The sequence below is a fragment of the Brachyistius frenatus genome, unplaced genomic scaffold (genome assembly GCF_029030835.1).
Source record: "Brachyistius frenatus isolate BFR_SWC_R1_liver_20210118 unplaced genomic scaffold, ASM2903083v1 Contig_1, whole genome shotgun sequence".
Lineage (NCBI taxonomy): Eukaryota > Metazoa > Chordata > Actinopteri > Embiotocidae > Brachyistius > Brachyistius frenatus.
Window position 1 is genome coordinate 7,372,376 of NW_027210600.1, and position 24,538 is coordinate 7,396,913.

The following is a 24,538-nucleotide window of genomic DNA, read 5'->3' on the forward strand; positions in this document are numbered from 1 at the left end:
AATCAGTGTAGCGGCACATACCCAGAATAGTCTAGCGTGGGCTAATGGCAGCTAGAGTCAACATGTTAGCTACAGAAGCACAGAAGTGGTAGTGTGCTGTACTTTCATTCCACACAAGCAGACCACAAAAAACAACAACTATCTGATGAAAGAAATGTACAGTTGAATTAAAACCAACCACATACATGCTCTATATGCGACAGAAACCAGAACTACGCCCTCTGAAAATAATGAGCAATAAAATACTGACAGGAAAAAAGTGTCCAAACATGAGGCAGACAGTGGATTAAAAACACCTGATAAGAAAAGATTGTAGCTGGTAAGATAACTTTTTTTAGTTAGCTGCACCCATTTTTACAAAAAATAAACAAATCATTGCATTCACTTTAGCAGGAAATGACTTCATGAAATCATTCACAGAAAACAAAGTAGCATTAGTCATTACTTTTTCAAACCTTGGAGCGTTGAATTCATCGGGATAGTATCTTCGGCTTTGGGCAAGTTGACACAAAACATTGACCACCTATGTTTAGGTAATCCGCAAATTCTAAGTAACTATATTAAATTACATCAGACCACTTACATTTGCATGATAAAAACATTGTGGGAGTGAGTTTGAAGCTGGACTTTGAAGTAGTATTTCAAAAGTCTGGATAAAATTCTTGAACACAGTATTTGTCACCAGATCTTAAATGTTGGTTTTGGTCAAGTTTAAACTTGCAGGAGGCACGAATAATCCCTTCAGGGACAAAACGATGCTAAAATGGCAAAAAAAAAAAAAAAAAAAATTTTTTTTGCATTAGTTGTGTTTTTTTTTCCAATGCTGTGGGCCTAAAAAACACATGCTGACAACAATCTCCTCCTCGGGTTATTTTCACAAAACACACTACAGTGTTTACAATGTACAAAAAGTTGCACTGCCTTCTTATCAGATATAGGATTCTGGTTTAGTCGCAGAAATATTTTACTTTCTTCAACGTACATGTCATGACATTAAGAGTCAGCCTGAAACATTCCAAGCTTCAATCTTTCATATTGGATTTCACTTTGCTGTAAGCAGACTACGACAGTGGGTTGTTGAGCTGCCGATGCCCTCGGCCTGTTAGGCAAAACAGGTGAATTTGTCTTGTTTTCAAGCTGTAAAGACGCATCAGCTGGGACAGAGACAATTAAACCGTATTTGAACGTGGAAATGATCTTATCTATATGCAAATTGGAGACCACATGCAACTGAATTTCCTGCTTGTTATGTTGGGGTTCTGCAATCTGTAAAAGCATGCGTTCTCTGTGTCCGAGGAGAGTGGTGGAGGCTCAGTAACAATAACTTTAGTCCCAACAACCAAGCATTTGGAAATTATAATCACACCCAAAATTTTATAAACTGTAATCAGGATCAGACAAGCTATAAATTGAGCAACATTTTGTCATGACATGTTAATTATTTTCCAAAACACGGAACTTTCCAAGAAATTACCTGGACTTCTGAGTTAGGATCTACTGGCTGAAGGCTGAACCAGTGCTCCTTCCCACTGTATTTACACAGGTCATCCTTCCTGATGGACACCTTGCCTGAAAGGGCAAGCAAGCGCACACGCACATTAAATTACAACACATCCATTCATGTGAGAAAATACACCTGTTTAAGTGCCTTTCTGTACGCTACTTACCAACAGGTAGGTCCCTTTGGAAAACGCTCTTGGCATAAACATAGAAGGATAAACACTGAAACGGGCGAGGGATCTCAAAGTAGAAGTCCTCTCCGTAGAAAGGGCTGTTAATAAAGACAGAGGGTTAAATTAGCAAACAAGGTTTTGTCTTTTGGGGGAGAGAATATGTGTAACGGCTGGTGTACTCTGTGGCAAACTGACCAGCTTATTCTCTCACGATTATAAGGGATTTGTTAAAGGAACGGTCTGAGCAGAAGGTGAACGACGGGGTGCTCTTATGACTCATCAGGGTTGAGGGGAATGCTCCTGGTATGTTGCAGGTTTAAATCTGACGCTTTTGCCGTTTAGTTTCCCCAAAACCTGTCTTGACATTTCCATAAGATGCGGTCAAACATCATGCAAACTGTGGACCAGTTATTTGTGAAATCTCTTGCGTTATAGTCGTGTGCCCTAATGAAATTAAAATGAAAAAGGAATGTAAAAACTTGTCATATGAAGACTTTCAGTGGGATAATTTCGTAATGATATACCATTATTTTGCAAATTACTGTACACAGATGATTTAAAAAAACAAATAGTAAAACTGATTAAATTTGTTATTGAGTCTTTTCTTTTACACTTGAAGAGTTTTGTCTGATTTAATTCTGAGTGAAACCAGATAAAACATTGATTTGAGTATTTTGTCAATAATTTTGCATACATTTACCATGTTAGGATATAAATCTAAATCATAAAAAAATATTTGTTTTAACACTGTGTGTACTGTGTGCGTCTTATTGCACAGCCCATTGCTAGTCACAATTACATTGTGAAAATGTGGTGGACTGGAAACTCTAAATTTGCGAATGGAAACGTGAGCTGGGATTACACCGTTGTTTGACAGGTTAGTTTTTCCCTACTGATGAAGGTGTTGCAATATTATTTCTGGGATTGGAAATTCAGAGTTTCCAATCCAGCTAACCTGCATGTTTTTAAACCGTGAGAGGAAACCTGAAAACCCAACAGCATGCGCTACGATACTGTACAACCTCTCCGAGCAGCAGAGCGGTTAGAGATCCTCTGCTAGGCGCAGGGTGGACTGCCCGGTAGGAGCTGGCAGAAACACAGAGGGCCCAAGCATCTGTGCCACTCAGTCCTGCCAACATAACTACCTCACAACCAAGACCGTGAGCCAGACAGCTTGATCTGACATAGCCAATTGTAGGTTAAGCACCACCTCGATGTACGTGCTGCCTGCAGATGGACCACCTGTCCCAAACAGACTGAACAGTACTTACACTGTTGGACAAACTGTTCATCTGAAGTCAAACTGCAATCCCTGTCTTTTGAATTAAAATTCCAGTTAAGTTGACAAAAATTTGTAAATGGAGTGAAAATGCAGCATCAAAGTAACGGACAGCTAACATGTACACAACTGGGTGGACAATTGCCTTGTGTAAATGTAGGCCAGTTATAAAATTAAAAAAACAAAAATACTTAGAAATTTCTTGTAATTTTTCATTTGTCATATGCCTTAATGAGTTTTATTCACAGTTACATTTCCTACATTTTAAAGAATTAAATCAGGAAATGCAAATGAGCCTGGCAAACAGGATTATGCGTGTTTAGGGTTGCCATTGTTCTAAAATGTTTGATACTGGTACCGATAACTTGACTTCAATACCGGCTCCTGAACGTTTTTTTTTTTTTTTCCATCAACATTTTATCAAATCCATTTTCATGAAAAGAAAATAACAAAACACATTAGGGAACAAATCGTTAGTTTTCATGCAGGTTAGGAGGGGAGAGTGTAACCAAGGTATTCTCTGATAGTAACCCTGTCTGCGTTAATATTTACCTCGGTTATGTTTTTGGTGTGGCTTGTTTGTATGTTTGTCTATTTGTCAAATTTGTCTGCTTGTCAGCAGGATTACGGAGAAACTGCCATCTGATTTTCATGAAAATTGGTCAAGGAAAAATACGTTCATACCTCTGTGGAGCACTCGGGGGACAGTGGTCTCATGGAGGAGAACCACAACTGGTACAACTGTAACATCGCCACCACTGTAAATATATCCAGAGATATATAATTGCTGCGGTCGCAGGTCTACATAGAAGAGGGACTTTTGGCCGAGGAGGTCTGTGCTCGTCAATAGTGATGACGGGAACCTGGTCCTATAGGTCAGTCTCTCCACTGATGCCTCCCTCAACAGTGAAGTATCTTGCCTGACATTTCCACACTGGGCTTGGCCAACACGTCCAGTGTGCACCCACACATCCTCCTCAACATCACATGGAACTATGCACTTGTAGCCCCCTGCCCCTCTCCTTCTTCTGTACACACTCAAACATACACCCACTATGCTACCTTTACCTCTGTTGTCATCCTGGTTTCTGAATAATGTGAGAACGCCAGAGCCACTTGACCACAGCAGTTTGAACATGCCTACTTTATCCAAGAGATTAGCTAACAATTAGAGCTTCCCTACAGCCTCGAAACAATTAGAGTCAGGAGCACAAACAAAAGGCATGAGTCAAGCACCATCAAATAAACAGTGGGCCAAATTTAAGTGATTATTAAGATGTGCTAAACAGTGGCTAAGGTAGCTGAGAGTGACACAGAGAGAAAGGCAGGGAGCGCGTGGGAGGACACACATCCTCAGAGACTGTAAAATCCTTTTGAACGGTACCGAAATCAGGAGAGATAAAAAAAAAAGAAAAAAGGAAAAAAAGAGCTGTTGTGAAATACCTAGAGAAGGCAGGCCTGTGTTTACAGTGTAATGTGCAATGATGTCAATGTAAACCTGAGAGGTTTCCTGATCTCTCACACCTTTCTCTGAGCTGCTTGTGAACATGTAGTTATCGGTAAAATAGCTCACTTCAGTCCGAATCACTCAGTGTTTCCGTGCTGAACCTGTACCTGCTCTAACCCACACACATACTGTTCACAGCTCTGAGCCACGTATTGACAGTCTCTAAGACGTAATCAAACGACTGCATTAAAAATGGAAATTTCTTCCATGACAGCCATACAACAAATATAAAGGGACTACAGTTTAGTGTAAGTGTTTCCACGAGAGATTTTATCAACAGGATATTTCCGGTTTTTTAGCTTTGTTTTGACCTCTACTCTCAAAACTAACTGAAAACTATACTATTCACTAATAATTATGTGAACAGTTTGAATTATGAATTCATATGAGCATAACTTAATTACTCTTCTTCCTGTAACATAATTTGGGAGGTTATCTTTATCTTCATTTCACCAAAATGGCAGTTGAGAAGCCATCGCATTAGCAGATATAGGTTACAGGAAATATACACTGTTAAATGGTGTTTCGTTCTTATTTTCTAGCACAAAATGACTCTTAACTGTACATTAACATAACTTGGGCTAAAAAAATAATTAAGGAGTAAAATACTGTGTTAAAAATAATCACAGATGACCAACTTTTCAACACATGAACAGTAAAAAAATAAAAGATTTAATGTGTCCTGATAAATGGTAGCTTTGGAAGAGCAGCAAGTCCTCTGATTTGGACATTTTTACTGCAAAGTTATAATAACTGGCCTGAGGAGGAAATGGCATAAATAACCTGGTAAACCTGAAACCTTTTGCCTGCATATAAACAGAAAAATGTTGAGATGTTTTTGTATAGCCAGCATTACCTGCAATAAATGAGGTGTTCAATGACTTGATGTGAAAAAAAGCCCAGGCTCCAAAACAATGTGAATAACAATGCAATGGTTTCCATGTGAGAAGTTCTCGTCAAGCATCGCACTGACCAGGAAACAAATAAGGCTTTCATACTATTCATGCATTCTTTTTGAATACCCACATGTGTCAGTGTGCATTTTAAACTACGTCACTATTGGTAATTTCGCACTTTATACTTCTTCTGTTGTTCTATATTAGACAGTGAGGTGCGACATGTTGTTGCCAACTTGCCATTTAACAAAAAAAATTTTTTTATGACTACAGAGATTGTAAACTCCTGTGGACCTCTCAATTTCAAAAAAGATACGCAAAGCTCTCGTCGATAAAACGTCAGTAAGTATCTCTGATGTTGTGACATGATAACATTTTAAACTAGAATACAACTAATCTATGCTCAACATCCAAAAACTAAATAGCCTAGATATGCTAAGACATGGCATATCATATTTGAAAAAGACAGTACTTTTCTTGAGATTGTCAACTTAATATTTGTGTGTCCACCCCCTTGAAAAAAGACTATTGCATAAGACATAATTAGCGCATAATTAAGGATTTGCACTTTGTATTTAACCAGAGTATGCATGTTTAATTTATATCTATGGACGTAATAAAAGTGTAATGTTTGAAAGTCTAGCTGTCAAACGGCAACCCTTACTGGAACGAAGACAATTAAGACGTTGGGCTCGGCAGCACTAATCAACAAGAACATTTCTCCATGCATGTCACAGGATTATCCTGCTTACCTGACGCTTTTGTCAAACACTTTAGTGCGGAACACCTCCTCTTGATCCAGACTTATGGTGCAAAAGGTGCAGAGATCCCTTTGACGATTTGGACCCGAAACTGGACCCAGGTTCTTAGCTTCACCTGCAGCACCAAGAGGAGAACATCATTATCATCCAGGCTGGCATCAAAATAACATTAGTCTTAACCAAATGAAGAAAAAGAAAAAAGACCAGTTAATTCTGAAAACACATTGGATGCAATCGATGATTTTAGAAAATCCTCAACCATACTATTAATAATAACAACAAAACGATTCCATTTCTATCACTCCTTTACCTTTACAGTTATAAATAATGTATCCACTTTACATTAAACAAGGACATAACTTGAAGGAAGTTATATTTAGAACATGTATAGTATACCCTTTAACAGGTTCTGAGAACATAATTCATGCAATCAGGTTTCAGATTTAAAAAAAAAAAAGCTTTTCTGAATCAATATAACTAAATCCCAATCAATATAATGTGTGACTGTGATAATAATCAGTACACGTTTATAATATGGTTTGATGTTTTGACATCTTCATGTTCATTTGGGGACGTAGGGTGCTGCCAGTTGTTGGGGCAAGCTGCAGAGCGGATGTAGCTCAAGTAGACTTGAGACTCATATGTGGTTAAAAAGATGAAACATTGACTTCCTCACCATAACCAATGGCGACAGTACAGCGCTGATTCACAAATGACAAACACCATCGAAACACACACCACATCTAATATATTACAGGCCAACCCAGATTGTAAACCTCCAAGTCTGGTGCAACAAACACACAACAGAATACACCAAATGAGTGCCAGATACACTGAACCTGAAATGCTAACAGTCACTCGAACGCAGCACTATCAGTAACTTCACCCCGAGTCAGTCTTAAGAGTCCGATTTAGTGGATAAGAAGGACAAAGGCAGTCAAAATTAGTCCTCTATCTTTGGACCAGTACCCTAAGCCCAGGCAGGGACCTAATTAAGAGAAGCCACCAGTGAGATCAGCTTTTTAACAAGCTATTAATAATGGTGTATGGCTAATCTTAGGGACTGCCAGTAAATACAGTCAAGTTGCCACTAAGCTTGGACGAAGATGACCTGGTGGGAGTAGAGCACACAAGCACATATGCATGCCGGCACAAACACGCAGCCTACTTTGGCCAAACAGTCCCGCTGCCATCTTTTCCATAACATTTCCACTAAAACAGAAGCATGTTACCCGGTGAAAACCACAAACCAAAGGGTCAAACAGCACGGCTACACGATACCCGTTTGAGCTGAAGGACTGCCATGTCAGTTTATCAACAGGCCTTTTTGTGATTTCATTCTGACAATTAAGCAAACACAGAACATAAAGTATATAAAAGTGCACTGGCCATCTAAAAACTGCTATAAGAACATCTTCGAACAATGCCACCTCTACTGATGTAGGCTGAAGGAAAAAGGACAAAATGTGAACAAGGAAGAATGAAGTTTCGTAAGACTGCAAAGTGAGTACATGCCATGCTGGTTCCTCTATTTTGTTCTGCTTACTGTTTTCTCATTAATTCATAGTAGTGAAACTGACATTTGTCTTCCTATTGTATGCCTATATGCAAACAAGACTTGCGTACTGGTTAGCTTATATTCACTTTCAGTAACTACACACACCCATGCCACATGTATGACAGTCTACCTCTACGCTGGACACATAAAATGTCTCCTAAGCACACATTAATAATGATATTTTGTCAAATATATTTTAAATGACAAGAGCAATAATAACTGTTTTTTTATTTTTTATTAAGGAAAACAAGCTTCTTTCAAACTGATTCCTCTTGATGACCGAATTTGGGCAAATTTAATACTAACCATAATCAAATCACCTCAAACACAGCAAGGACACTGCAGCAGTGGATGTAGACTAATAGATAAGAGAATAATAATAATAATAATCATATCTATGAATAAAAGAGCATGATGGAAACCATTTCAACATAAATCATTTGGGTATCCTGATACTAGCAGTGGCTGAAACGTTTGACGGGCGGCAGCCACAGACATCCAATTATTTTTTTTGGGCATAAACAACAATTATTGATTCAAACAGGTGCACAGCCACCTGGCAGGTAACAAGTTACACCTGCCCAGTGGATGAGGATGAAGATGCTGCCTGCTGAGGTATTAGGACTCTTATTAAAAGTGGGATTATTGTAAGATTTTAGTGACCACACGTATGCTTGAAAGATATAGTATTCGGTGCAGCAGGTAAGACAAGTTTACTATTTCCCATTAGTGCTTTAATGATTAATTTAGAGGCAGATGACGATACATTACAGTTTGATTTAAATGTTCCTTGATTAATTCCTTTACAAGCAAGTCGGAGAGGAAAGACTGAGTGTTCACAGACCTGCAGCGAGGCGATCTGACGAGACCGGACTCACTCATTCACCCGCCATCAGTTAACATTATATTAACACGCTTTAACGCGATAATTAGCGTTAGTAAGCGTGTGAACTTGTATGTTATCAGCTTCGGACGTCGTAGGTGTTAAACGTGAGGTGTCTTTGACTGTGAGACGAGAGTAGCTTCACCCTGAAACGGTGAGCGACCGCAACCGAGGTCGGTCTTCATTATCCGTGCGTATCGTTCAAGCTTTCGCGTTTTCGCCGTAATTCGTGTTATTAGGAGCCGACATCAGATCAGATCAGGAGCCGACATCAGATACCTGACAGGCGGTCAGATGTCAGCGGCGAGCAGCCGTGGAGCTGAATGGGTTAGCTCTGTGACGATGCTAGCCCACTTTTGCCACCAGCGTTTTTAACTTAGCGTACAGAGCAGCTCAACGCAACAACAACAACAACAACAAAAACAAACAAACAGGGAAACGGGCACTCGACGAGCTTCACCGCCTTGTGTGGAAACGCCGCTCGATGAATGAAAATCATTCGCAACAAGCTAGTAGCCCCCCCCCCCTCCGCCACCCCGCTAGTATGCTAAGCTAACTTGACGTGAGGCACCAGCCAGCGGAGCGACCAGCTGAGGTTGCCCGTCTCTCTCGCTCTCTCTCTCGGCTGTCGATAGCACGCCGCGCCCCTCCGGCTTCCCGTCTCGCCTCTTCTACCGACCCCTCTCTCTCTCTCTCTCTCTCTCCCCCACCACCCCTCCAACCCCACCACCTCCCCACCACCACCTCCACCCACCCCCAGTGTGACACACGGTTAACGTCGGCTCGCCGGTCAGACTTACATATTTTACCCCGCAGGCTCTGTAATATCCGAATCGCAGCGTCGTCCTCTTCCGCCATGGTTCAGGGCTCGACTGCTTGTCGCGGCTCCGGTGCGCTTCAGCGCTGGTTTATCATATCCGTTTATGAATGCAGGCAGAGCGGAGGAGAGCCAGCCCCACTGCCGCGTCACGCCAAAAGGTCCCGTACTCACTCGGTTTGCCCCTGAAAGCGTTTGGAGAAATATCGAGCTTCCTCAAAAAAAAAATAAATAAATAAATATATATATATATAGTCGCGTTGGGCCAACACCGCAGTGTTGGAGGTGGTCGGAGTTTCAGGAGGGATTTTTTTTTTTTTTTTTTAATTAATTAATTTATTTTTAAGGTCTCCGTGTGGTGTCGTTCATTACGCAACGCCTACCGAGAACACATACTTTGACTTTGTGGAGCGAGCTCATCTCGGATAGCATTGCTTTTTTTAAGTTTAACCCTGTCCCGTCGGTGAGCTGGTGAGAGACAGATGTAAAGTGTGTCACCAGGTGAGAGGGGAGTTTAACTGCTCTGGAGACTCGTTGTTCCCCGAGGCACGCCGGCACGGCGGATTCAAAACATTTTATATTTTGAAGAACTTGCGACGAGAAAGCTGGGGGAAAAAAACAACCAACATTTAGAGCAAAAGCTGCAAAGGTGATAGCAAAATGGAGAACGACCCTTATCATTAAAATGTCTGCCAACATTCAAATCCACACAGGTAGCTGGTTTGTTTAGCTTCTCATGTGAAACCAGATAGCCTACATACATGTTTTTTTTTTTTTTTTTTTTAAAGAGCATCCTGTAATGGCATTTTCACAGAACAAATTGTCACGTATGATTGTGGTTGTGTCTTGCCAGGTTTACAACTTTTAGTGGTATAATTAATTGGATAATTCCTCATATGATACTTAGACCTACTGTAGAATTTACTCTGTACCAGTGAATTCATTTAGTAAACTAAGTTGTGGGCACAGATTTCCCAAAGCCCAAGATTTTAGATTTATAAACACAATGCATTTATCTAATCTGTTTAATCCTATTCAAATATGTCCTTAAAATGAACAGGCATATACGGTTTTCCTCTCCTCTCCTCTCTTTCAAGGTGTTGCTCTTGGTTGGCTCAAATCCTCGCCACTGATAGCAGCAGGGAGCTTTTAAGGCAGTCAGGTACGCAATATAACTTTTAGAATCAGGTTCTATGTATTATCTTAGTCTCCTGTTAAAACATTGCACAAACAGCCTCACAAAATATATCCATAACCTCTGACCTAGATGTTATTCCTTATTAATGGTGCATCAACTCAAAGCTATGTGAGTGCTTTTAGTCTGCAGTTGCTTTTTACTGTTAAAGTTCAGTGACATGAAGATTATTCATGTAAATTATTTGATGACTTGGAAAGATTTTTTTATGAATGTCGTCAATCAATTATGATACGGTAAGATACAATATGATATACCTTATTGTCCCTGTGGGGGAAATGTTTCTTGGCCTAGTGTTGCTGCATTAGATAGAATTCTGCATTTTGGACATAACACAACAGTATTTATAAAATAAGATACACATGTGTGCCAGAAATAGTTCTTAACACATTTTAGTCAATGTATTACAGGATAAGAGACTGCACTTCACGTAAAAATAGACAATACATTCTAACACTTCAGACACAAATAAGACTACATTTCATATCTTAAAAGGCTAGAAGCTTAAAAACAAAATAAAGGACAATAGAAATATATAAAAGCTATGTCGAGGACATGTGCACTCTTGCAGTTGTTGAAATCGATATCGCTCCTTGCTACACGACTATAATGAAGATTTGACATTACATTAGTGCAGTTTTATCCTTTACTTATCCTAAAGTGCAGTTCCATTCAAATCTGAACGGAGTAGCATCTGTAACATCACATGAATCGTTGCTGTCAAGAGTTTTTAATACGTAATCTTTTATTAAACAATAAGGAGGGTTACGTCTGTGGCATTATTGGTGTGTAGAGCAGAACATCGTACCTACAATGTATGATCCATTCCTTACATCACACGCCCAGTCTTAGAAAGAGGTAAGGAATTCAGAAACATCTGGAAAATGTGTCTGGAGGCACCAACTCTAAATACAGATGCAGTTTGTGTGGAGGAATAAGGGAATGAACTTTTCAGATGGGCTGCAGGTCCCTGAAGTGCCACGAGGAGCAGATAACCACCATGTGGCTTTATATTTCGGACACTGCACTTGCCATTGAACAGGTTTTGTACCAATATGGCTGCGCAAGAACAATCTACACTTTAACTGGGTGATATCTCTGTAATTATATCATTACCAGCGGTGTCAGAGTTTCACTTTATTGTCGTGTTCATCAGTGGTCACTGAATGCTGTGAAATGATAGTCAAGCATTTGCTGTATTTTTGGTGAAGGACGACAGTATGTAACTGTTTAGAATATCAACAGTATTTATTTAAATATTTGTACAGGTTTTATACATATTAAACACACAAAAGTAGTAACTTTACTCTCAATGGTGCCGTGTGTTAATTAGAAATTAGCATAATACCAATGGTGCTTACAAATTAAATTAATTTATCAAAGTTTTAAACGAATGAATCAGCATAGTCTACCTATAAAGTGCAACTCACCATGCCCAGTTAACTGAATGGGAGATTGAGAAATGTGACTAATCATAAAATTCATAGTTTTCCTTCACTTATTTTTCAAAAGGTAAAGATGGAACCACACTATGTAGCTTTTCAGTTGTCCGACACATTGCAAATGCTGTTCTGATACCGCACACCATTTAAAGAGGCGTCACCAAGAGTCACGTCTTGTTTTTACGGAGTCTGCCTTACATGCATAGACAATGGGCAAAGTACAGTCAGTGTCAGGAAGTGCTATATTATCCAAACAATATCCTCAACAAAGGTGAAAACAAATCACTGAGTCATCGGGTTTGAGAGGGAAGAAATCACAGCTTACACTAATATTAGATCATCGTGTCTAGTCGTGTCCTTTCAAAACACTTTAATGAGCTTAGCTGTAGGGACAACATTACAAATCTTATCTTTCCTAACCAAAGCAGTGGCTTGAATTCAAATGTCATTCCCTTTTTCTGTTGCCATAGTTGGTTGCAGTCCTCAAAGATCCTTAAAAAAATGGCTCCTCTTTGCACACCCATTTCTCTGGAGTGTGTATAGAAATGTGAGCAGCTTCAGAGTCATTTCTTCTAAACAGTTTACTGGACTTCTCACGGTCATTGTGACTGTTTGTTCTTGGTCCCATCAACGTATCCTTGTTGCCTTCACTGTCTTTGTCACAGGCTGGCTTTTTTGAAATGAGATGCATAGAGTGCTTCGCACTGGTACGCTTTTTTGCTATTTTATGTTTCACCTTTGAGGGTGTCAGGGAAAACAGTGGGTCAATGCATGGACTTTTAATGTTGCAATATGACACATCTTGGTGGGTAGTCAAAGACATGTCGTCAGTCGTATCCTCGATTTTAGGCTTACTCTTATCAATGGAGAAATGTTCTCCTTCCACCCTCTCACACTGTACGTCGGTGCCCTCTAGATTGTCACTGTCTTCTGTTTTGATGGTGTGTTGTTTGCTGTCTTCACTCAGGTGTGCTGAGTATTTAGAACATGGTGAGAAGTTGTCAGAATGATATCCCTCCTCATTGGCCTCCTTGTGTTTTTTCTCGTGGCTTCTCTTGGTCGCCAGGTAGAGAAAACGCTGAGGACAGAACGAGCAGCGATACTTCTTCTCTGGGTTCGGGCTCCGTGGCGTGTTGTCAAAGCAGGAGCCGTTTTCCATACAGCTGTTACAGATGTAGTCACCACCGGCAGGTGCCTCGCCGGGGGGTCCTTGTTTTCCACAGGTGCGGCAGAAACATGGGTGGGAACCAATAACATGAGCTCTCAGACCGGTCTCTGTGATAAAAGAGCTGTCACAGATGTCACAGTTGTAGGTGGCCCTCGGGCTGCAGTTCCTGCTAAGACTGTGTTTCACCCCTGTGCCACTGCCTGAGATGCTTTCTTCTGCCAGGCAACTACTTCTATCAAGGTGGACCGCGCTGTCAGCACTTCTGTTTGCCAATGTTTCCGGATAATGGTGAAACAAAGCTCTTCTGTGCTTGTATCTAAGCTTCTTCCTTTTCTTTTTAGCTTTGTAAGAATAGTAGGGGCGCCAGAGCTTATCGGCCGTGTCGCAGTCATTGGAGTCATCGTATGTGTCTGCGGTGGCAGTGGCCTCTGCTCTGAAGCGGCGCCTTGGACTGGCTGAGCTTTCCCTGGTTGGAGTGCACTGACCTGGGCTGTGCTCCTCATCCAGTTCTCTGATTCTCCTTTTCTTTCTGGGGAAGAGCTTAGATCCTTTGATTTGCCGGCGGATGATGGCTTCATTGCCTATTTTCACTGTTATCTGACAGAGTGGCATGTCAACACTGGCCACAGATGGACCCGGAAACGCCGGTTTGGCAATATACGTTTCTGTTTTTGCCCCCACCATTTTACCGTGCACCAGATTCTCTGTGCCTGACTTAAGTATCTCCTTGGTCATATCCTCAACTTTCTTTGCAGAAGCTGACAGCTCACCTAACTTTTTAACAGTGCTGAAGGAGTTAAAGAATGGCACACTATGACTGATGTGCTTTGAGTTCATTTGCATTGGTGGATCATCTTTGTAACCTGCAGGAGACTCTGTATTGGGTTGCACAGAGAAGTTGCTGTCATAGTTAATAAAGGTTGGATCTCTGTTCTCAGCTGCTTTTCGTGTGCCTCCCCGAATTTCCAACTCGCTGTTCGGACCAGGGTCAACATCTTGGTCACACGGCTTGTCAAAGTTGATGCGAGGCATGACAGGTGAGACCATCTTTGTGGTCGCCATGAATGTCAGAGGGAACGAAGCAGTGTCCGTGTGGCCGATCAGACCGTTGTCCTCAAACGGAGGGATGAGAGAGCTGCTGTCTTGTGAGGATTGATCCCCTCTTTCAACATTCTCTGAATATGTCTGACTGTACGTCTTGTACTGTCTCTTTCTAAACTTCATGGGCAGAAGCCTGTAGAGCTTGATTGGATAAACACTGGCTCTCAGTCCGCCGTTGGCAGATTTTTTCTTAACAGCGAGGCTGGGATCAATGCCATGAAAGGACTTCTGATGGTTCTTCAAGATATAGTATGTCATGAATGTCTCCAGGCAGAAAATGCATTGGTATCGCCGTTCACCTGTGTGCCAGATTTCGTGCTTAGTACGATACTCTGCCAAGGCAAACACTTTATTACAATAATGACAGGGATATGCCCGTTGCCAGGAATGTACATTCTCGTGCCGCTTCAGACTGGATAGGGTGACATAGACCCGTTTACACACACTGCAGTTGTATCTCCTGTGACTACCAACTGGCTTCATTGGCTTCATTGGCTTCACTGGCTTCACTGGCTTCACTGCCTTCTCCTGCTGTGGAGGCTCAAATTCGTCCAGTTTAAGGGGCTTTGGCGTGCAAGGGCTGGAGACGTCAGCAGGAGGAAGCTGTGTCATGATGCTCTCCGTGTCTGACCCGTTGTCTGAATGGTGGTCCACCTCTTTAGCTGATATGTCCCGGATGTCTAGTTTAGGCGGGCCTCTCACGGCTCTGGGACAGACCTGCTCGTGGTTGCGCAGCCGTTTAAGATGTATAAACTTTCTGTGACAAAACTTGCAAAACAAATGACTAACAAAGCGCTTTTTATGCACCTCGGAGTGAATGGTGAGAAGAGCTTTATTTGTGAAGATCTCTGGACAGTGCTCGCAGCTGTAGATTGAAATGCTGTCCTCTGTGTGAGGGGAAAGCGTTGGTGGACCTAGCTCCACTCGAGCATTGTCGGTGGCCATAGGTAGTCCTGTGTCTGTATTTTTTTCCTTTTCTGCCTCTGAAAAAAGTGGAGGTGGTGTCATGACTGCAGCAGGTGCCGCATTGACACCATCGGTTAATGTGGGGGTCCCTGTATTTGGTTTATCTGCTTGTGGTTCAGCTGGTGTTGGAAGTATACTTCTACCCAAAATGCCTCTCAGTCTGTGGCGCTTTTTGAGAGGGCCTGTGTTCCTGTAAATGAGTTGCTTTGGCTGCAACACAGATGGCTTACAGACCCTCTTGTTGTCCCACTGGCTGCCATCTTTGCCTTCATTGGTTTTGTTGACTGCGTACGAGTGCTCTGAGAGGGCATGGGTTGTCTCGTTGTTTCCGTTGAAGCAGGACGTTGTAGGACAACTGGGTGGGAGCGGTCCCACATCTGGCGACTGCCTTTCTCTGTTTGTTTGAACCAGAGGGGTGAAAGGATCATTCCCAGGACACACTTCAGTGATAGAGAAGGCATTGGTGATGCGTGGGCCTCTGGCACTGTCTATCTCCACCGGCCTGGGCGCTTCCTTCTTTGTCGTTTTAGACACTGGGCCTGTGCTGAAGTCTGTGGATTTAACACACTCATCCTGCCTCTCTTCAGCAAGCTTCTCTAGAAAAGGAATTCCAAGTCTTTTTCCAGCTGCTACTAGCCCCCCTGTGTCCTCTGCACCAGATGGGGTCACCTTTGAGCAGTATATAAAGTTGAGGATACTAGCAAAAACCTCAGACTTCAGGTCCATCAGCTCCAGCACTTGGCCAGAGCTCCAAGTCTCAGAGGTCGTCAGAGCGTTCCTGAAGTAGCCGCTGCAGGCTGCCAGGATGTTCTTGTGTGCCCGAAACTTGACATCATCCACCACAATGGTAACGTCACAGAAGAGGCCCTGCGAGCGCTGCTCATTGAGCTTGCTCAGTACAGTGAGAGGATGAGCGCTATCCATCAGGTTCTGAGTGCATGGGGACACCACAGTCATCTGGAAAAAAGGACAAAAAATAACTACGTCAGATTACTGTAAAATGGAGAATCGCACTGTTTTAAAAAAGATCCAGAAGTTTGTACATGTTATGTCTGAAAATATTTTGAGCTCTTCTTGTGTTTGAACACTAGATGGCAGTAATGTCCTGGCAGTTGAGCTCTGCTGTCAACAGTCTGGTCAACACTTCTGGTGGCTCAAACCATCACAACCTCCATCCCATGTAAAAGTCCCTATATACAATTTAAACCACACACTGAGTTTAATGCAAACTACATACTGTATTGTAAACTGTGGATGCCTTTTTGAACTGTTTCAAGATTGTGCCGTCACTATCTGAAGTCTCCTCCGTTTCCTTCTTTTTCTTGTTTCTCCTGTGTCGAAGAGTAACGACTCTTTTGATATTTGGAGCTGTAAACCGTCTGTCAGTGCTGCAGTGCGGAGGGATGATTACTTTGAGAAATGGATTTGTGTTTGAGAGGAAATTCACTCAAATCCCAGCTCCCAGTAAATATGTGGGAAGCCATGTTAAAACTAGAACATGCTTTAAGCAAGACATTGAACTCCCAAATGCTGCACCGGCGCTGTTTAGTGGCCTGCTGGGTGCACTACAAAACAGTCTGGTGGGAAAGTATCACGTAGTTACCGTAATAGCGCATTTTAACTTGAGTTTATTTTTAAGGGTGTGACTAAATACGTACCAAAACGGTTGCCATTGACCTAAAATTGCACTGTGATGGATTCCTTTCCATAAAGCCTCGACCAAATGTATGACACTGTCTCAGTTACTTTCTGTAATCTCATATCCGATCCCTTGTTTTATGTCCTTGGATTAACTGGTTTTTCATACATGAAAATGACGTGTCATAAACAGGTCAAGTTGATAAAGTACTAATCCTCCTAATCCAGTCATGAGAATACTGTTTTTTCTGCAAACAACACTGGTGTGCACCTGATATTCTCACTCAGACAAACATTTTTTCAAAAAATTTCACTGATTATAATTTAATTTATTGGTACACAGCTGTGTGATGTCCCAGCTGAGGAAAAGGACCTGTTGTAGAGTTGTCAACCTATTCTAAATACCGAGGTTAATATGAAAACGACACACGGACAATTATGCACTGATGAGTCGCTCCCTTCTTTAGTTGTCTGTCAATCTGCAGTGGCATTTTTTCACTTGTGTCACATGAAGTTGCTGTCAATGCTTAACTACAAGGAGACATTAATGTTTAAAGACGGAAATGTAATTTAAATAGTACATAATCGGTGCTTTGAAAAGCAAAAACATTACAACATTTTCAGTTGTCTTGCTAATCGTAGTTAAAGAGAATAACATTGTCTTTGGGACACACATCTTTGTCTTTCAGTCACCCCACACTGGAGCACGGAGCTGTCCTGAGAATACAGGCAAAACTCATGTCTGGTAAGGAAGGGATTTGCATACCGTTTGTATATTGACAAAATAGCTTTTGTAGCTTAAGTTTGATTTTGATAGTAAAATAAAGTCATCTGCCAACTGCATCTCACAGAGGAGGGTAAAGTTCATTCATTCCTACGGAACTCCCAGAGGATGTATCACCCAGTATGATGTCCCAACTGTGGCCTACTCATATCAGCGTCAGTGTGGTCTGAGTCTATAGTGAGTCAGTTAGCATGCCTGACATAGCAGGCTGACTGTATCTGTAAAAAACAAAATCACTGATGAATCACCAAACCTGCATCAGTGCTATTTAAATGTAGAATTTAAGCTCAGAAGCTACTCGAGCGCATTATTACTATTTATTTTCATCTTTATGGCTGCAGTGAAAGTCAGACAATGATTGTACAATTTAGCATGAGACCTTTACTGTCTTTCTGTGACGATGTTTTGGGTAACTGTTAATGGAGGCAGCGGTGCTGTGTTTAATGTCTCTCTCTCTTATAAAAACAAAAAAGGAACAGGTTTAATTTGCCTTGATCCATATGAGATTTTGTGTATGCAAATAATATTTTGAAGATGTTAATCCGTTATCCAACAATATCAGTTATATTCAATTAACGGGAAGTTCAGTTTGATATTTAATATTGCTTCATGTTTGCTAATTTTTATCTTGGGTATTATGCACCATTTGGAGCTATGTTGTTGTTGATAAATGCACAGTATTGTTTACTCCAAGGGCAGGTGGGGGGTGGGTGATTAATCACTGATGTCATTTTGTGTTTATTTGGTGCTCGTGCAACAAATACAATATGGCCGCCGTTCTTTAAAACCTCTCAGACTGATGAAGCACAACCACCCTCCTGCCTTCTTTCTCAGACAGGCCTCCGTTGTCATGGCAACATGCTATGGCGCAGCACTTATTGGGATTCGGCTGGATGGCAATTGACTGTATTAGCTGTCGGGGTGATCGGTGCCCTCTCTAACATCCTGCCGATTCTGAGAAGCTGCAACACACAGCAATCTGCAGAGCAATCGAGGTTTGCTTTTGTCTCCGCTTGAGTATACTTTGTGTGTGTGTGTGTGTGTGTACTGCTCTGTGTGTCTTTGTCTGCACCAGAGAATGGACTTTTTCATCTATCACATCATCATCATAAGTACGAGTGCATTTGTACTAATTTCTCAGTTTGTGCTCTTTTGCAAAACAGTGTCATCATGTCTTGTAGGTTGCTATTTTACTTTACCACATTCATTTTGCAAAATTTGAATCAATTGTTGTGGTTTTCTTGCCACCACATGCTGAGCGGAAATGTATGAATTTGTCACCCGTTCTTATGAATTTTGCCACACCCAACCTAACCTTTGTTTACCATCAAAGCCTATGTGAAGTTTTTTTTTTTTTTTTAACATCTTTTTCTGTAAAGTAAAAATCCCCACATACCAAACCACAAACCAAGAATTGACAGTGCAGCATACATACAGTAGTGTTAAACAAAGAGCGAAATGTCTAAGCAAAAGGCACTTCACGCACCTCAGCAAAGCATACTTCCGCAACAAAACAGGTTAGAAATTGAGGGAAACCATGCAAAACATACCTTAGTAAATCAGAGAAAATGATGCAACGCGAACAGGAAGCAATGTCATGCAGTATCCAGTCATGCAGTAGCCCTATATATACCCAACTATACATGAAAAGCAGTTTCGTGAGAGCAGGGCGAAAGTAGTTTTTTTTTTTTTTTTCTATGGTGGTCGCTGAACAGTGGTGTTGTCAGAAGCAGAGCTTTTTCTGACGTCTTTCTTCCTCTCCCTCCCTCTCTGTGTGCAGATGACTCCAGCTCCAACGTCCTTTGCCTCTATCCATGCAGCCCAGGTCCTGGGCTAGATCTGCCCTGCCCTCCTCTGACTGTCCCTCTTCTGTGCTATTACATCTATAGGAATAACACAGTGTACAGCGTGTGGCTAAACCAGAGTGAGAGTCTGCCTTCGTGCTAGCTGGGCAACTGAAGCTTTCGCTCTGGAGCCACTGAGCAGGAAACGCAACTTTTATTAAGCATGGCAGAGGGCTGTAGGGAGAGCGGAGCGATTCAGGGTGCTACATCACACACCAGCTCTGTGCTCGATTCCACCGTCAGAGGAGAAAACGCTAAGCTGCATTGCTGTTAGCAGCATAGAGTGAGGAGTGCTCTTCCCTACAGCAGATGCTGTATTAAATCTCCCCGGCGCCACACCACCTAGATCCCAATGCAGCTCGACGGCGACCAAAAAGGAAAATAGTCTTTGCATGAAACAAAATGATCTCGAGCCCACGTCCAAAGATGCACCTTGAATGCATAACGCGAGACCATCTGTTTGATGCTTGTGCACACAGTCTCTGCCTGTGCAGCAATACATTACACCAGAGCCCTTCGTCTCATGCTTATGCAGTCACTGTGGTTAGGTAATGCAGAACACAGACTGCTGTCCGATGCTGTAGCAAAGCGGTCACAGGACATATGTTCATCACTCCCTTTTTTCTTACATTTACTGTGAGCATGCAAGCTGAATGCGAGGCTGAGTGGAAAAAGAGTCCTGCCATCAGTGGGATATACCTATATAGAGGCTGCTGATTGATGCAAAAGCAGCAGATGCGTCAGCACTGCAGACAAGGGGGAGGGGAGGAAGCCAAACACGACATGGCTCTGTGAGCCTCTCGCAGCCTCTGAGGACGGAGGCAACTGTTTTATTTACACGACCGAGTCGAGAGTCATATGACTCCTCATGCTGACGACGACCCACTTTAAACCAGTTTCAAATCAATTTAATTTCATGGTACTGTTGACTTCAAAAGACAAGAAATAGCAGGTGCCATATCATTATTACTTTTGGCCCTGAAGGAAGGAAATGTGCTCTTCACGTGGTTTGTGCTGTCCTCCTAAAATACCCTCGCTGATCACCCAAACCTTAAAATCTTTGTCGCTGCTGTCCAGTTCCCTTTTCTGTGATCAGTATATTACATCAAATTGGTTTAATGAATATACAATGAATCACAGGCTCAGTCTTCTATTGTTGATTCTGACAGTTTTGGGTGGCAAGATGGCCCACAGCTTTCTGCTAACTGTGTCAGAAATTCATAACTTGAATTTAGTTGTTGTCTTGTGTGAGTCCCTTAATAAAGATAACCGATTAATTGATTTAAGAGACACAGAAGGGTCCAGTCCTTTGGTCCATTGTGTTTACATTAATCCATTAAGGCTTTTGAACACTGCACTCTAAATATTCATGGACAACAACCCTAATTTCCCTTCAGTAACTATGCTTCACACATGATGGTAAAACAAATACGTGCTGAAGTAACACTAAAAGAATAATACTTTACCATAAAGATCTGAGAGATTACACGAAATCAGAGTAAACAGACCAAGGACCCAATGAAGTTCAAAGGTTTAAAAGGGTGCCCTCGAAAAGCACAGACGTACAGCAGGTAAAATGTCTTATATTTAATTTACAAATTAATTATGTATAATTTTTGGAAGTGAAAATTGTTTAATAAACTTTTATTTTATTTACTTTTCACTACTGCGCTTCAACCCTCACCAGGGTTCATAAATGTAAGTGTTGCATTTAAGTAACAATAAAAGCATCCACTTCGAGGATGCAATCTGTCTGCCACAGTGTTATTACATAAAGGACCATGAAGACATTTATCACTGGCCTGGGCCAAATTCACAGCATGAATATTTGGGTGTCTCAATGTTCCAGTGAGGATTGTTTTCAGTTGTTGTATCCTAATAGGCGTAGATGTTAATTTTAGAAACTATTGGAGCAGCATTTAACCAATCAGTTTCGACCACAATATACTGAATGCTGTGCGCTTAAACTCTACTGTTGGAACAAACTTCAACATTATCGCATTCAGCCACCCCAACTGGTCGCTGATTGTTCCTCCGATACCACGGCGAATACTAAAGCTGTTAAAAACAGTCATGCGGAGACAGGCTGATATATTGCATCAAATACAGTATATCAATAAGTCCCTATGTTGAGAGTAAGAAATAGATTCATGTCACAGAGATGGAGATGAGAAACATCAACCAATCCTTACTTTGAGCAACTTTAAATGTTCGCCATATAGAATATTTATAAGCTCAAATCTGCAGAATCCGTTGTGATCCATATGTTTTTAGAGGACGTGTATAAGTTTGCGTGTTTGTTTATTGCTTGCTGACATGTTTGTCAGAACATTCTTGAGATTCTTCTGTCATGCAGAAATCATTACAAGTTGTTGTCCAATGAGCTGTGAAAACTATTTGAGATATAACTAAACTTACAGACTGAAAAAGGCTGAAGAGAAAAGAAACAGTGTTAGTTTACACATGCTTACAAATCCTATTTTAAAACAGGATTTGGTGTCTTTATCCCCATAGGCTGTTAAGTGTAACAAGGTTTTGCACTTTATACTGTATGGCTGTGTCAACAACCTCAATTTTGTCCACGTTTCAACATCTAAATCTACATACTGTTCACTACATAAAACAGATGAATTTGTAACCTTGTTTGCGATGCCTTTACCTTTCAAGATATTTATTTTCTTCCTGGTATCACAGCTCTGTCCATTCATAGCCACCACCTGTTGTTTTGGTGTGTGTGTGTGTGTGTGTGTGTGTGTGTGTGTGTGTGTGTGTGTGTGTGTGTGTGTGTGTGTGTGTGTGTGTGTGTGTGTGTGTGTGTGTGTGTGCGTGCGCGCGCACCCATGCATGTCTTTCTATATTTGTGTGGACCAATTTTGGTTTGAAACCTTGTTGTGAGGACATTTAGGCTGGTCCTTACAGCTTTAAAGGGTCATTTTAGGGTTAAGACTTAGTTGTGTGGTTACGGTTAGAGTTCGGTTTAGGTGAGAGGAAGTGTTGGGAGTTATGCACTTAGTCGGGATGGTTAAGGTTAGAGTGAGAGGCTAAGAAATGCATTATGTCAATGAGTGTCCTCACAGTTAGAAAGACAAATGTGTGTGTGTGTGTGTTTCTCAAATTCACAGCTAAGACAATGAAGAAGAAGTCAAAATAATAAATAAAACCCTAACTTCTTCTGGATGCAAAAAGAGAAGTAGGAAGTTTTCCTCAGTAGCTTTAATGACTTAAAATGGCCGCGGGTTTTTCGATGGTGGGCAAACTAATAGTTTCATCTTTATGCGATCCAGTCCCTCTCATGGTGTCCTTATTGTCCTATAACATAGCATAAACATACATTTGTGAGCATACTGTGTCCTGTTTACCTGATAAATGCATTAAGGCTGAAACACATCTGTGGTAATAAGCCAATAAAATCAATGGTCTGAAATCATTTTTAACTCCCAAACATCGTACTATATCATAGTGGACCATTTTACCCAGTGTACTACTTTTAACTACAAAAGCCTTCCTTCATAAGTTTTTATAACTGGGCACCAATGTTTTACAGTTTACAGGGTTTGAAATTATATTTATGTATTAAGCTTTCAAAATAGATTTCAAGCTAAACCGGAATCAAAACTGCAAATGAAAAAAGATCCCCTATCCTTATTTAAAGCGCCTCGACATTAGTCTGTTCAGTGGCTCATATTAGCTGTGCTGTATGCAGCCTTTTGCCATCTAGATTTGATCTCTCAGCTAGGATGTGCTCAAACACACAGGACAAAGTATGCAGGCCTCTGTGCCTCTGTGCTCTGAGCTCAGCTGCCGCTTGTAGGGACGCTCATCAGCAGGGAGGCATAGACTGCAGTACAAGGCTGAGTAGGCCTCATCCTCACTCTCAAAGCATTCACACTCTTAGCATACAAAGACACTCATCCCTGGGAGCACTTCTGTTGCAGCCGTAAAGCACTCATACTTGGAGTTGCCTACCAAAATGTTTCTGTGCTGAAGGTCTTGCCGGGCCTGCCTCTGCCGCTGTAGAAGTCTCCCTGGTGTTTGTTTAGGAGTAGGAAAGGAGAGCGACTACCCGGCCCCCATTCTTCCTGTAGCCTAGATGAAGGCCTTCGCCATCCTCCCTCGTCACTGCTGTCTGTGGACTATGGTTCTGGCAGAGGTTCCCTGTTCCTGCTGTGCATAGTTGCCTTCAGGAGGCTGCTGCCACTGCTGCGTCACTCCCGCTGCATCACTGACCCACAAAGAGGAGCTGAGAAGGAGGGGTGGTGTGGTGAATGTGTGGAGTAAAAGGATAAGCAGAAAACAACCAGCACTGCCCGACACTGCTCCAACAAACGAATGGATCAGGCTTCCGCTCTGCCTCACTATGAGGCCTAGTTGCAGCTGTGGTATTCAGGAAGTGAGTCTGGGAGACAGATCCTTTATTATTACGTAAGGAATATTTTTCCTCCTAAACTCAGCTGAGAAGGCGGTATCATAGGCTAATAATAGGACATGATACCTACCAGTCAGGCCCGTATGCAGTGTGTCAGATCACACCGACACCCAGCTATCATTTGGGCAGAGGAATATTCACTATTTAGGGGAACAGCCCTTTATGGAAACTACTTGCATTTTAGACTGTTCTGTTCCTTGCTGTGTGAACACAGGACATTACTTCTGTTTTGTTTCTAACTTGTCATTCTTATGAAACAATAAGAAACAAACACAATACTTTAGTATGTAGATATGTTGTCATCATTTATAATAACACATGTTGACTCTGGTCTACTAAGGTACCTGGAAACAGAAAAAACAAAAAAAGCAGTGCATACCTTTGTCTTACTGTAGCTTGCTTGTACAGGTTTTGGCTGAGGACCAGGTTGTTAGATGATCTTACACACGTACATGTACAAGGCTTCAAATCCAGAATGTGTTGTTGTCTTTAGGCCTGGATATGGTAACCAGAACTACAGCACTTGTTTTGCACACGTTACCCAAGGGTTTATTTGCTTGATCCTCCTCCTCCTCACATCATCTGACTCTAGTTTTCATT

The 24,538-nt window shown here is 41.6% G+C and overlaps 2 protein-coding genes and 1 long non-coding RNA gene across 5 annotated transcripts in view; 1 reads left to right on the forward strand and 2 right to left on the reverse strand.

Annotated features, from left to right (window-relative positions):
• The window catches only part of rasa2 (RAS p21 protein activator 2), a 28,301-nt gene extending 18,756 nt beyond the window's left edge, over nucleotides 1-9,545 (reverse strand). Inside the window, exons 1-4 of the mRNA XM_069722301.1 lie at nucleotides 9,358-9,545; nucleotides 6,108-6,231; nucleotides 1,668-1,771; nucleotides 1,475-1,569 (exon numbers count right to left, since the gene is read on the reverse strand). Of these exons, the coding sequence (XP_069578402.1) occupies nucleotides 1,475-1,569; nucleotides 1,668-1,771; nucleotides 6,108-6,231; nucleotides 9,358-9,415 (381 nt within the window). The 5' untranslated portion in view covers nucleotides 9,416-9,545. The remainder of the gene's footprint in view (nucleotides 1-1,474; nucleotides 1,570-1,667; nucleotides 1,772-6,107; nucleotides 6,232-9,357) is intronic.
• Nucleotides 9,546-10,452: 907 nt separating this feature from the next.
• LOC138635829 (uncharacterized) lies at nucleotides 10,453-19,539 on the forward strand. The gene is made up of 4 exons (XR_011312184.1): nucleotides 10,453-10,536; nucleotides 17,574-17,629; nucleotides 18,503-18,663; nucleotides 19,449-19,539. It is a non-coding gene; the product is annotated as an uncharacterized lncRNA (long non-coding RNA).
• Nucleotides 11,799-24,458, reverse strand: zbtb38 (zinc finger and BTB domain containing 38). Of its 3 annotated transcripts, XM_069723231.1 has the most exons (3): nucleotides 24,318-24,458; nucleotides 23,479-23,752; nucleotides 11,799-16,203 (listed from the first exon to the last, which is right to left on the reverse strand). In XM_069723231.1, the coding sequence occupies exon 3, from the start codon at nucleotides 16,201-16,203 to the stop codon at nucleotides 12,505-12,507; it is 3,699 nt and encodes a 1,232-aa protein (XP_069579332.1). In that variant the 5' UTR covers nucleotides 23,479-23,752; nucleotides 24,318-24,458; the 3' UTR covers nucleotides 11,799-12,504. The 3 variants fall into 3 exon arrangements, with proteins under 3 accessions (XP_069579332.1, XP_069579410.1, XP_069579246.1); XM_069723309.1 differs by lacking the exon at nucleotides 23,479-23,752; XM_069723145.1 differs by lacking the exons at nucleotides 23,479-23,752; nucleotides 24,318-24,458 and adding an exon at nucleotides 19,219-19,461.
• Between the last annotated feature and the right edge of the window lie 80 nt (nucleotides 24,459-24,538).

What these genes read in the sequence shown, in the direction of transcription:
- zbtb38 (XM_069723309.1), bottom strand. Translation starts at nt 16,203, where the DNA reads ATGACTGTGGTGTCCCCATGCACTCAGAACCTGATGGATAGCGCTCAT.